This window comes from Mixophyes fleayi, chromosome 2, assembly GCF_038048845.1.
Source record: "Mixophyes fleayi isolate aMixFle1 chromosome 2, aMixFle1.hap1, whole genome shotgun sequence".
In the NCBI taxonomy this organism is placed as follows: Eukaryota; Metazoa; Chordata; class Amphibia; order Anura; family Limnodynastidae; genus Mixophyes; species Mixophyes fleayi.
The window spans coordinates 35,366,342-35,378,633 of record NC_134403.1 but is presented as its reverse complement, the minus strand read 5'-3'; the positions used below and the strand labels follow the sequence as shown (position 1 = coordinate 35,378,633).

General features: G+C 40.6%; 1 protein-coding gene across 1 annotated transcript in view; it reads left to right on the top strand.

Moving 5' to 3' along the window:
- The first annotated feature begins 382 nt into the window (after positions 1–382).
- The window catches only part of TMEM123 (transmembrane protein 123), a 29,041-nt gene continuing 17,131 nt past the window's right edge, over positions 383–12,292 (top strand). Inside the window, exon 1 of the mRNA XM_075198792.1 lies at positions 383–609. Within this exon, the coding sequence (XP_075054893.1) occupies positions 519–609 (91 nt within the window). The 5' untranslated portion in view covers positions 383–518. The remainder of the gene's footprint in view (positions 610–12,292) is intronic.

The window sequence follows — 12,292 nt, the reverse complement described above, 5'->3', positions numbered from 1 at the left end:
TTTCGTTACACAACTGACGTGTGTGGGTGTGTGTACAGTTTTGATTGACTATGTGATGTGAGTTCCGACACCTTTTTTTCTTACAAAAAAAGCACTGGTAATAACTAACATGCAGTATATTTTCATGTGTCATGCTTCAATTATGAAGGCTTCAACTTTAGTCATAATAACAAACCAAGACATTTGTACAAATAAAGGGTCCAAAGAACACATGTGAAGAGGATATACAGTGGGATTGTGCATCAGACACCAGCAGAGTAAGAAGTGATCAGTGAAGCCTGAGTACTGTCATACTGCCTATAATGACACAGTAACGCAGCATGCCGCATTGGAACGCACACGGCTCCCTCCTCCACGCTTGCGTTCCATCCCAAGCGCGCTGCTGGTGACAGCCCTGAGCACACTGCGCGCTCCTGGGAGGCTCCGGGAAGTGAGAGCAGTTTGGGGGAACTCGCGGGCGCTGGTCTAGTCGTGATTTTATTTTCCTCTATTGAGTCGGAGACAGCGCTGCAGGCGGAATGAGGCTGTCGGGAGAGTCCCTGATCTGGCTGCCGGCTGCGCTTCTACTGCTGTTGGCATCATGCACATCTGCAGCGGACAACTCAAGCGGTGAGTGCGTGCTGGGGATGGACACTCGTGACGTGGGAGGGTGATACCCTGCAGGCACAGGACACGTGTTAGCAGAGCTGTGGTCCTCTGGTACCCTGAGCTTGGCATTGCATGCAGCATAGTGCGATTATATACCGGTGTGTTAACGTTTATTATGCGTTTCTAATGTTAAACCCTACTGTGGTTAAAAGAAATATTATCCCAAACATACGCATTTACTTTTTATTTAGTTTTAATTTTTTTTACCTGCATTCAACTTGTTAATTATGGTGTGTTTTTTGTTTTGTGTTTAATGTTTTTTGATCATTTCCAATGTGTGTGACATGTGTCCCTGCAGTTGAAAGCCTAGGTCCATCCATGGAGCACATTGTAAACGCAGTAAGATACAGTTAGGAAATGTTTACATACGGTATGTGTTTGGCTTAACTTCCTGTTTTGTCAGACACATTTGTAAAAAACCCCACAGATAACAAACATAAACACCATGTTGCTTAATTGTGCTTTTACTTGTTTGTTAACATGCATGTTTTGTTGTTTTTCTTTTTTTGTTTTGTTTCTATAGAACCTTAAGTAAGGTACACAAATGTGTATCCTTCATATATGTGTAAAAGAAATAAAAAAAAAAAAAACTCAAATATACTTACATTACCATTCTATGACCTGTTTTTGCCCCAAAACAGGACAGATTATAATCTGACTGGATCTTTACTAGGCAGGTTGGTAAATAACCACTCACAGCCCACACTAACAGTCCTCAGTGAAGCTGTACAAGATCAGTGTTTCCTGTGTGCTGAACAGCGGATTTCGTCCAATATACCAACCTATGTGTGTGGCCAAATTTCACACTAATTGTGTTACTTGCTTCAGTGTCCAGGTTCAGTATTGGTCATATGTCCATTTTACGTTTTTTTAGCAAGAAGTGTGAAAGGCAAAAACTTTGTGGGTTATTTAGTGGTTAATAGATATGAGTTGTCTCTTTCCATTCTCACTTTACAACCTCAATAAGCCTATGACTGCAGTTTGCTAGCCACAGTTGAGAGAGATGGATATTTGTTTTATGTTAACTGATTTCTTCACTGGCTGTCATACCCTTATGTGCAGCTGTGTGCTAGATAGGATTGTCATATTAGTATTTGCAGACTGCAAGTGACTAGGAAGTAGACTCCCCCAGTTCTGTGACTTTTGTAAGCATCCTTTACCGCCGGTGGCTGCACAATGTATTATACAGGAAACCAGTGATGGACCTGAGGCTTCTGAACAAGGAAGTCATTTGTCTCAGCACACCTTGTTTGTTATGCAAAGCAGACAGGAGAAGGCTAAACAGTGTTTTCAGTTCAGCCAGCAGTTAGATTTGAGCATCAATCATATTTGCAAATCCCTGTGGAGTGTAAGATCCTATAAACCTACAGACACACATAGCTGGTGTAGTCAGCAGTGTGTTTTCTTTGCTTCTCTGTCCTGTTCCTGCAATAAAACAAACATTCTGTGTAATGTTGACTGGGATTATCATAGATAAGATGACGGCATTATACCATATGTTGGCTCTTTACATGCATATTCATGTGTACTACAGGACAATGACCTGCAGGTTCTGTACTAGCTGGTGGTGTCATTGCCGGCACATGTGTAATATATGAGCTATATTATAAATGGCAGTCCCCAACCACGGCTTTTAACCAAGACATTTACAGCTATCAATACTAGTGAATAACTCTCCTCTTAAATCTCAGTCGTCACCACATAGTTGTCGCCCACTCTTCTTAAATCTCGGATTTCACTGCATATTTGTCGTTCCTCTTATACTTCAGTAACATGTTGTTGCTTCCTTCAATTGCAGTAGTCACTGCCTAGTTGTCACCCCCACAAATTGTTGCCCCCCCCCCTAAACTCCCAACCATCACTGCAGAATAGAATTAACTGGACTTTGAGCTTATTATGCAGCGAGAGGTTGGTGTTTGCACAGCCAATAGAAAGCAGTGGGTGAGAGGATAATGACATGACCTGTTATTACCGTACCCAGCTGGACTGTAATATCACGAGTGCCTGAGATTTGAGGCCTTTGTCCTCTCATGAGAGGGTCTTGCTGACCTTTGTGGTGGATGCTCTGACACATTTGTGTGAATTATGACACCAATGAGAAACTATTCATCTAAAATGTGTCCATCAATGCTATGCCATGGTTCTTATTTCCTTAGTGATGAAAACGTATCCTCTTATGCTGACCTCTCGTGCATTTCTGAAGGATCTTGTGCTTCTGTACAATCCTGCATACACAATTCTGACGCAATAGAAATAAATTTGCAGTACATGTGCCCCCTGGATCAGTTGTAGGATCCCTACATTTTAATCATACAACTACCATTCACACACGTCGCTGTATGCTTCAAGCTATTTTGCGGATTGAAAATGCCATGTGCCCCTCCGCAAGGAACACCCCTAAATATGCGCTCTCTCCTCCACTTTTTCATTTCAGTAATCTTCCTCCACTAATGAAACCTCGTTTTTGCAGTCCTCTGCGGAAGTAGGCGCATCAGTGCAAAGAACGCCCTCACTCCAGCAACGCCTCCTCTTGTCCTGTTTAAAGTTCTGCTCTAGTGCAAACTGCGCCCTCCTGCTCTGTAAACCCGCCTACTTGTAGTTTCACATTATATGTTCTAAGGGGGAGATTCAATTCAAGACAATGTTCCTCCAGGACAGTCCGTGGAGACACTGTGAGGCGATGTGTGGCCTGAAATCTCCACTGGCAGAAAATTGAACAGAGATTCTTTACCATACTAGGTGGCAATGTGCTCAGACGGACATTGCGGTGATGCCCGGTAGCGCATCTCTTAAATTCAATCTCCTCCTAAGAATAGTGATGAACCTTTTCTAAATCCTTATTGCAAAGATTTGGTAGTGGGAAGCGGGGTGAGATTTGTTTCTGAAACTTGGGATTTGAGATACTAAGGTTGTGGGGAGACATAGTACTTGGTAGTGGTGGTGAAGTCCTGTGTTCTGAAAATGTGCCAGCGAAACTGGCACTTTTTGTTTTTCCAGTCACTATTTTTTGAACTCCTCTCAATTAGTGCACATCTACAGTGCACTTTTACGTAAAAAAAAAAAAAAACCCCAATAAATGCCTAGACTGCTGATGAGAGCTATATGCTAGACAATGGGGAAAACCACATCACACAAAAATGCTTCCTTCATTTGCGTTTTTGGGATTCATTCTGTACCTTTAAGAGAAAAAAAAATAAAAAAAATATATATATATATATATAACATTTGCTTAGAAAAAAAACATAATACGTGTGAATATGAAGTGGTTAAATATAGATACTTAATGAGCATGACTGGGCCACTAATCCACTAGCTGAAATACATGTGCTGTTCATGGCACCATTAAATCCGTCAATCACGTTGATTGCTCATTGTTTTATGTCTGTACAGAATGATATATGGATTGTTTCATACAAGCTTAGGTACATTAAGATGTATAAGAAGCAACTCGCTGGACCCGTGTTACATTTATTTATAGATCGCCAGCGCATTCTGTATCACTTTACAATTGGTAGCAAGCAGTAATAAAAGACTGGATATTAACAGACATAGGTAAGAGGGTCCTGCTTAGGATTTAAGGAAAACAGGAGTGTAATACATGCGGCTAAGTGCCGCACACTGCAGGCCTTCCCAGCTAGATTGCAATGGGGAAAGTGGTGGGGCTGTATGGTCCAGTGAATTGTGTAGGGGGTTGGTAATTCGATAAAATAACTTACGGAGCTTAAGAAGATGGTTTGGAAATTTTGAAAAGGTTACTTTTAAAAAGGAGAATTTTCACTAACCACTTGCAGGAGGCCTAGGGAACGTCTTGACGATCAAGGGAGGGAGTTCCGCAGTGCGGATGCCTGCCAGGTAATGTAACCAGGAATGTGAGCCATGAGTGTGGATAAGGAGCAGAGCCGAGAGGCGAAGTTGGATTTTTGAAACAATGGACATTATGTAGATTGGTTCAATTTTGTTAATGACTTTGTATGTTGATGGACGTATGTTATATAGGATTAGATAGAATACAGACGATATAGAGTCTTACATGCTGGAGCAGCTGTAGATTAATGTTTTTCAAGGAAAATTAGTGTAGTTGCTGCGTTCAAAGTTTAATGTATGGGGTGAAAATCTGGTTGGGTAAGAAGGGAATTGCTGTAGTCAGTGGGAAATAATGGGTGCATGAATTAAAGTATTTGCAGTCTCTGTAAGATACAATCCTATTCTGGAAATGTTCCTTAGATGCATGTAACAGGATTTGGGTACAGATTGAATGTGGGCAATAATAACCAGTTTTGTCAAGGGATGTACCAAGGCAGTGGGCGGGGGTTGGAGGTAAGGTTGCCAACAGATGCCAGGTAGGTAGCTTATAGCAACTGGGAATGTTATTAACTCTGTTTTTGAAAGTTTGAATTGGTGAGAGGAGTAAGATGAAATGTCAGAAAAACATTCAGTAACACCGAGCGATCCGCAGAGTTATTTTACAAAAGACGTATAAGAGTAAAATAGAGGGCCCAAGCCTTGTAGCGCTACAACTGGTGCAGGAAGCCTAGAGGAGACGGATCCAGTGAATCTTCAGCAGAGACCGCCATGAGGATTAGGAACCAGTAGTGCCCTTTATATTTAGCAATGATCAAATCATTGACCACCTTAGGTTGTGTAAGCTACGTGTAATAAAGCAACCAAAAACTTACAGCTGAGAGATAGGACACTCATCTGATCGTCTAGGGTCCAAAAAAATTTTTTTTTCCAGAATAGGAAAATAATTGCATAATAATAATAATGATGGAAAGCTATTGGTGTAGAGAGAGAGCGGTTACATATGCTAATTAAGGCTGGAATGAGCACAGGAGACATCAATTGATTTGTGAGTTGCTAGGGTCAAGTGGTAAGGTAGTAACGTTGGAGGATAACAAAAGCCTATATACTAATATTCCTTTTTGGGATGAAATGAAGAGAAGGTGCCAGAGGGGGCAAGAAAAGAATTGAGCAGGTTATTGCTTGGGGAGAGGATGTCATTTCATGTCTAATCTTGTCCACCTTGTCTCTGACGGAGGAAGCAAGATCATAGGCAATGAAGGTGGTCTGAGGGGGGGGGGGGGGGAGTGAGGAGAGATTTTTGTATAATGTCAATCTCTGATTATGATATTTAACAGGTAGAATAAAATTCTGCCAACACCACTTTCAGATAGATTTTATTCATCATTTGCCACTGAGAGAGATTTTGCTTCTCTGAGATTAGCCACACATCCAGCCTTAGTGTAACATCCGGCTAGTGGGCACCAGCCGGTTACTGTAATAGTCCAGTGAGAGATTTGCAATGTAGTTTGGGCTTGTTTTATATAGGTCACTCCCCAGAACAGAGAGTCTGTCGTGGGAGGTGGAGTGGGGGATATTATTAATGATTAAAGCTGCTGACACATGATTCCTATTGCATTTCTGTTCTCCAGATTATTTTTTTTAAAAAAACATGTATTTTTATAATTTTCCTATTGAATGCTTGGTTTTTACCTAGAATATTTCATGCATGCAGATTCTCTCCTCCTGACAAATTTTAAAGAGTACTACCAGAAAACAAGCCCTCTGTTCTGTTTCCTGCTCCTGTCACACAAGTGTTAATCAACTGCGGAAAACCAGCTTAGATACAAGAAGATTATATTTGTTATACTGGACGGAAAGTCTCTTGTGTGACACCATGCTTCTAGTTTGTGTCTGGTTTATTCATTTTTTATTTTTTTTATTGTGCATTGTTGAGTGCTCCTTTATTCTGTGCTCCCGAGAGCTGTGCTTAGAGCCAGGTTATAGGCAGAGGAACAGACCCTACGAACTGAAGAAATGCCTGGTTTACCTGTCACAAAATATTAGCTGCAGAGAAAGGGGGATGTCCGTGTGGGCCAAAAAAAAGCCACAATCTCTGCTTGCAGATTCCTGTTTGGTGCGAATGGTCACATTTAGCATGTAGCACAGCGTTGGCTAACCTGTGACACTCCAGGTGTTTGTGAAACTACAAGTCCCAGCATGCTTTGCCAACATATAACAGCTTATTGCTGGAAGGGTATGCTGGGACTTGTAGTTTCACAAACACCTGGAGTGTCACAGGTTAGCAAACACTGATGTAGCAGGAAGTCCCCCAGAAATCTTAATTCGGCTTTGGCTGTGACACTTGCCTTCACACAATTGTACATTCAAACTCGCCCAGTATACCATGACCCAAAGCAATAACTGCCTTGTATTGGTCAGGTTATGCCACAATTTCAATAATTGAAATCCTCTGGCGTGTTTTGGGTAAAAACACCCCTACAGATACCTGAGCTTAGTAAATTTCATTCTGCTTTTTGGTCTTGCTCTTTAAATATACACCTCCCCCCAAAAAAAGTGAATATAGTCGCTACCATTTTGTGGTGATAGGTTGGGCTTAAATTTACACAGTTGTCTTTCTTTTTTTATCTATATTAATCTATATGAATTGTAGAAAATGAGAGAACTGCTAAATGTAAACAGAAGGAAGCTACAAATAATCAGGACAGACTTTAGGTTCACAAGGGTGAGATGCTTTACAGTTTATCCAGCCAAGACAGCACCTGCTCTGCAAAGGAGTAACTTCTCCCTCCCTGAGACATTCACTAAAATATAGATTAATGCAAACACTGAAACGTATCAAGACTCCTTACTAAGCAAACGCATTTTTCCATTACACTTTCTGCCTCCTCCAATACTCAGAGCAGTGATTCGATCTACTAAACCCTGTGTCCTCGTCAGAGCTGCTCTAACATTGGTGTCATGTGAGTGCTTTGTATACACAGCATAAACCTGGTCAGGAATTTGCCATTTATCCTCACCTTATGCATGCACATTGTAGGCAGTGTAAACATTAGATTCCTGCCATGCTACCGTGAATATGTTCAGTGGATGGTGTCACACCACTGCAAATATTCTCTATGAATGCTGTCTGCACTATTCCTAGAGTAAATCCACTGTAGTGAGACAGAAACCCAACAATTGCACTGCCTATAATTTGCAGACGAGGGAGAAAATCCAGGTTCTCGATACAGTTGCAGCTGAGCTCTCAATGCACCCTGGATACATCCTCGAATGGCTGCCACAGAAAACCACTTATTTTTTAATTAATTTTTAAGGTACCCTTCAATTTACGCTGGCCAGCTATACAGTTTTATAATTGATGTAATACTTATGACTTATTCATTAGATTATACTGTTTGTGATTAAACATATATTCATGTGATATTAACCAATTGTTTCCTTATTGCTATGGGAGGATCCTCTAGGTCTTTTTATTGAGCTATACCAACATACCTTCTCCGCAGCGCAATCTGTCTTGTTTGTTCTGGTGAATATACATTTATGTATTTTTGTGGTTGTGCAATAAACCACGACAGTGCAGCAGTGGAGATTGGTGTTATCCCTTTTCTGTATATATATCTTTATAGATAAGTATCATCTCTTAAAGAGATCTCCAAAAAAAAACCTTATCGGTGGTATTCCTCCGCCTACATAGTGTGCGCCATTAACCCTTCACGGGATTATTTTAGTTTTACAGAAAACCACTCTTCTTTTTTGTTACTGGCAAAGGGATGAAAGGCTACAAGAAAAAGCAGCTACACCTGCAAAGGTAAATAATACTAACAGTTGACAGGTTGACTGGCTGTTCTCAAGCGTTTGACCGCCATTTCACACTATTTTTCTTATTTTTTTTTTCTCCCCTGTGCACCCATTGACAGACTGCTTAGTGTGCAGTACTGAACACTTGAACTCTACATTTTTATTAAAACAATCAGCAAGCCCTTAGCCTAAAGAAATAATTATAAACTGCAAAACTCATACTCCCAAGTTTTTTGCAACATACATCAAGAGCGTCTTCCAAGTTCATTAGAATATACAGCAAGTACCCTACTCCGGAATTATTTAAAGATTTGGTTGAGTTCTGCCATAAAGCTGCATTACTTTGGACTTGATGCAGAACGGAGTTGTGAGCATGAGGATTAATAAGAAGGCGCAGTGTCCATGATTACAGCCTTTCATTGGTCCCTCTGCTCATAACCCTTCCGAAATGTTTCACAAACCGGAAACTGGGTTTGTGAGACTAGTCCCTGAGACATAGGGAAACTGCTGTGTGGAGCGCCCCCCCTAATCCCTGGGCAGGAGCTATAATGCTCCCCTCTCTCCCTAGGCGAGCTAGAGGTACTGCATCCCGTAATGTTTAGCGAGTCCCCCAAGGTTCCAATAGTCCTGCTACGCTGCTCTCCAACCTTGGTGAGAATCTGTGGAACAGTGCTGATGTCCTTGGAACCTCATGTTCCCATCGGACTGCTGCATGTATTGAATTGAACAAGTGGTAGCAGGAGGTAGGGATGCCGTGCTCGACCATTGGAGCATTTGATTGTATGCACCATAGGTAAATGTACTTTTTTTTTTTTTTTCCTTTACATTAATGTGGAAGTAAAATACATTAATCCGTGTTAACCTGTTACCTCCTGTGCAGACAACTGAAAGCTCCTCAGTCATTGTTAGGACAGGTCATGTGATTTGATATAGGTCAGAAAGCTGAGATTGAATGGCAGTGATATCACTGGCTCTCGGGCCGCCTGTCTACAGTAACACACAAACAAGACACTCGCATAGATTCCAGTTTCTATACTAATAAAAGGCACAAATCCCACTGAAGCACCTGGTATACTTCAGTGGGTCCCACAAAGCCTAGAGGGATTCCCCTGACCCACACATTACAGTATATACACCCTTACACCCTCTGCTAAACCTCACACATAGTCCATCGCCTCCTATTCTTAATCCTCTACACACCATTAACCTCCATTGTTGGTTGTAATCCTTCCTCTGCTTTCCTGTTGCTACGCACATTTATAGCGCATATTACATTGCGCCCACCATGATGTGTATTACAACTCAAACACTGCTTTAAATCTATTTATACCTGTACTACCTTAAATGCTATAGAGTGCCCGGTGCATCTTTCATGGGTTCTGTGCCCTTATTCTAAGCCCCATTCCCTGTAGCTGCGCTATGACATATAACATCTCTTTTATGCGGCTCCCAACTCTGATGATCATATCTAAAGCTGCCCATCGACCCCTAAGCTAGCATATAATGGGCAATGGTCAGGTCACTTTTGCTAGGTAAAACAAAAACTATAGCTATATTTTTTAGGTTATAATTAGTGTCCAAGTAAAACCAGTAAGGGATGGAAGTTCATTAGGTACAGTAAAAAAAAATTGTTTCACTGCTCATGATCTATAATGCATTTTCTACATCATCTCTGTTTGACCTAACAATAATTTAGTACTTTGGTTTTGTTTTTTTTTTATTTATTGATTTATATTTAAATATATGTATTACAGTATTGTTGCTACTCTGCCAGTTGTGTAATCCATTTGTGAGAGTTTGCAGTAGACTCCTTGGGGTATATTTACTAAACTGTGGGTTTGAAAAAGTGGAGATGCTGGCAACCAATCAGATTCTAGTTCTCATTTATTTAGTACATTCTACAAAATGAGAACTAGAATCTGATTGGTTGCTATAGGCAATATCTCCACTTTTTTAAACCCACAGTTTAGTAAATATACCCCCTTCGAGATTCCCAGATCAGACGCGACAGACAGGTGTCTTGCACACAACATTCCAACTCACTTTAGCAGAAAAACATTTACTTTGTTATTTTGTAACATTGATTAAAGGGTGCAACTCCATACTATATTTTAAAGGGGAAAAAAGCAACTTGTTACATAAAATAATCCTATTTATAGGAGATACTTGCCTATATGAAATAATTATGTTTCTTATGTAACTGTCTGTCTTATAAAAAAAATAGCACAATATGAGCATATGTGATTCTGTTCAACCTATTGGGTACAGCCACTGTTTCACCGCAGATTGGAAAATGAATATCAACAATCATATATATTTATTTACACTAACTGGTAACTTTTACTACCTTTATTTGTTCTGCAAACATTTTTATCACAGTAAATTAGACACGGGTGATTTATAGACACTCAATTTCCTCTGGTATTGTGCTAACATCTTGCTACAATACTAATTGCTCGGTCATGGAAACATAAATTAATATCCGCAGACGTGCTGGGTTTGTTATGAACTACTGGTGTGCAGGTAACTCGCGGCAACAAAACGGATGTTCTTTCTTTTGTCTAAAGTCTCCTAGAAGCATACGTACCATCCAGTTGCTATGCGGCTGTGCAGCAGTTCATGTAAATCATCATCATCATCATTTATTTACATAGCGCCATTAATTCCGCAGCGTTGTACAGAGAACTCACTCACATCAGGCCCTGCCCCATTGGAGCTTACAGTCTAAATTCCCTAACACACACACACACACACACACACACACACACTAGGGTCAATTTGATGGCAGCCAATTAACCTACCAGTATGTTTTTGGATTGGGGGAGGAAACCGGAGCACCTGGAGGAAACACATGCAAACACGGGGAGAACATACAAACGCCTCACAGATAAGGCCATGGTTGGAAATTGAACTCATGACCCCAGTGCTGTAAGGTAGAAGTCTTAACCACTCAGCCACCGTGCTGCCCATCTCTCGTTCATCTCTCGTTCATCTCTCGTTCATCTCTCGTTCATCTCTCGTTCATCTCTCGTTCATCTCTCGTTCATCTCTCGTTCATCTCTCGTTCATCTCTCGTTCATCTCTCGTTCATCTCTCGTTCATCTCTCGTTCTCGGACATGGGATAGCCCTTGTTTTGTTCATATATTGTGCAATCATTTTTGTTTTTCTTTTAAAGAGAAAATTCTGTTTATATAAATTGTCCCGTGCCTCAACCTTGTAATTGTTGTGTCTCTAGGGGTGAATGCACGCGTGGATGTCTGGCTGTGGTGTTGCAGCTGATATCACCACAGGCAGCCTTGTGTTGTGACCTTACATCCTGATTGTATGTTTATATATCTGATAGTGGAAACTAGTTATTGCCAGTTATACAGGAATGCACAGTGACCCATTATTGCACGGCTACAGCTATCCTGGGACATGTGGGAATTTTCAACACCAGAAACACCTATGTCAGTTTATTGTTGTAGAGAATGATATAGCTGACGTTGTCTTTAAATGCTGTCATATAAAATTATAAATCAATGCATGTTTACACTTAGTGGAAAAGTTAAGCAGCTAATAAATTAAATATAAAGTCTGTTATAGCATATATTACTGCTTGCATGGATCATAAGCAATGGGGTGTAGGACAGATTGTTCATATCTTACAAGTGTCAATTGTGGGATTTTGTCATCATTTTCAGTAAAATATTGAAAATTTAATAGGATATGAATTCAGGATATATACTGAGCCCAGGCTTGGTTCCAAACTTAATTCATGTCCTGTCTGTGAATGATTAAGTACCCCAACTGTATATAATATATACAGAGTGACAGAAACCATATAGAACATTAAGTACTGTAATATAATCAACATAATTGATATTAAAGCTACAAACCCCTTTTTCATCAAGCTGCTATTAATAAGTGTCATATTACCATGGCAACTACAGTCACATAACCTAGAATGTTGTGAACAGAGATTCTTTAGAAGGTCCCTCTTCTGAGCATGTTCGTTCACAGCACAGTCCCCCCCCCCCCCCCACTCTCTTCCATCCTCTA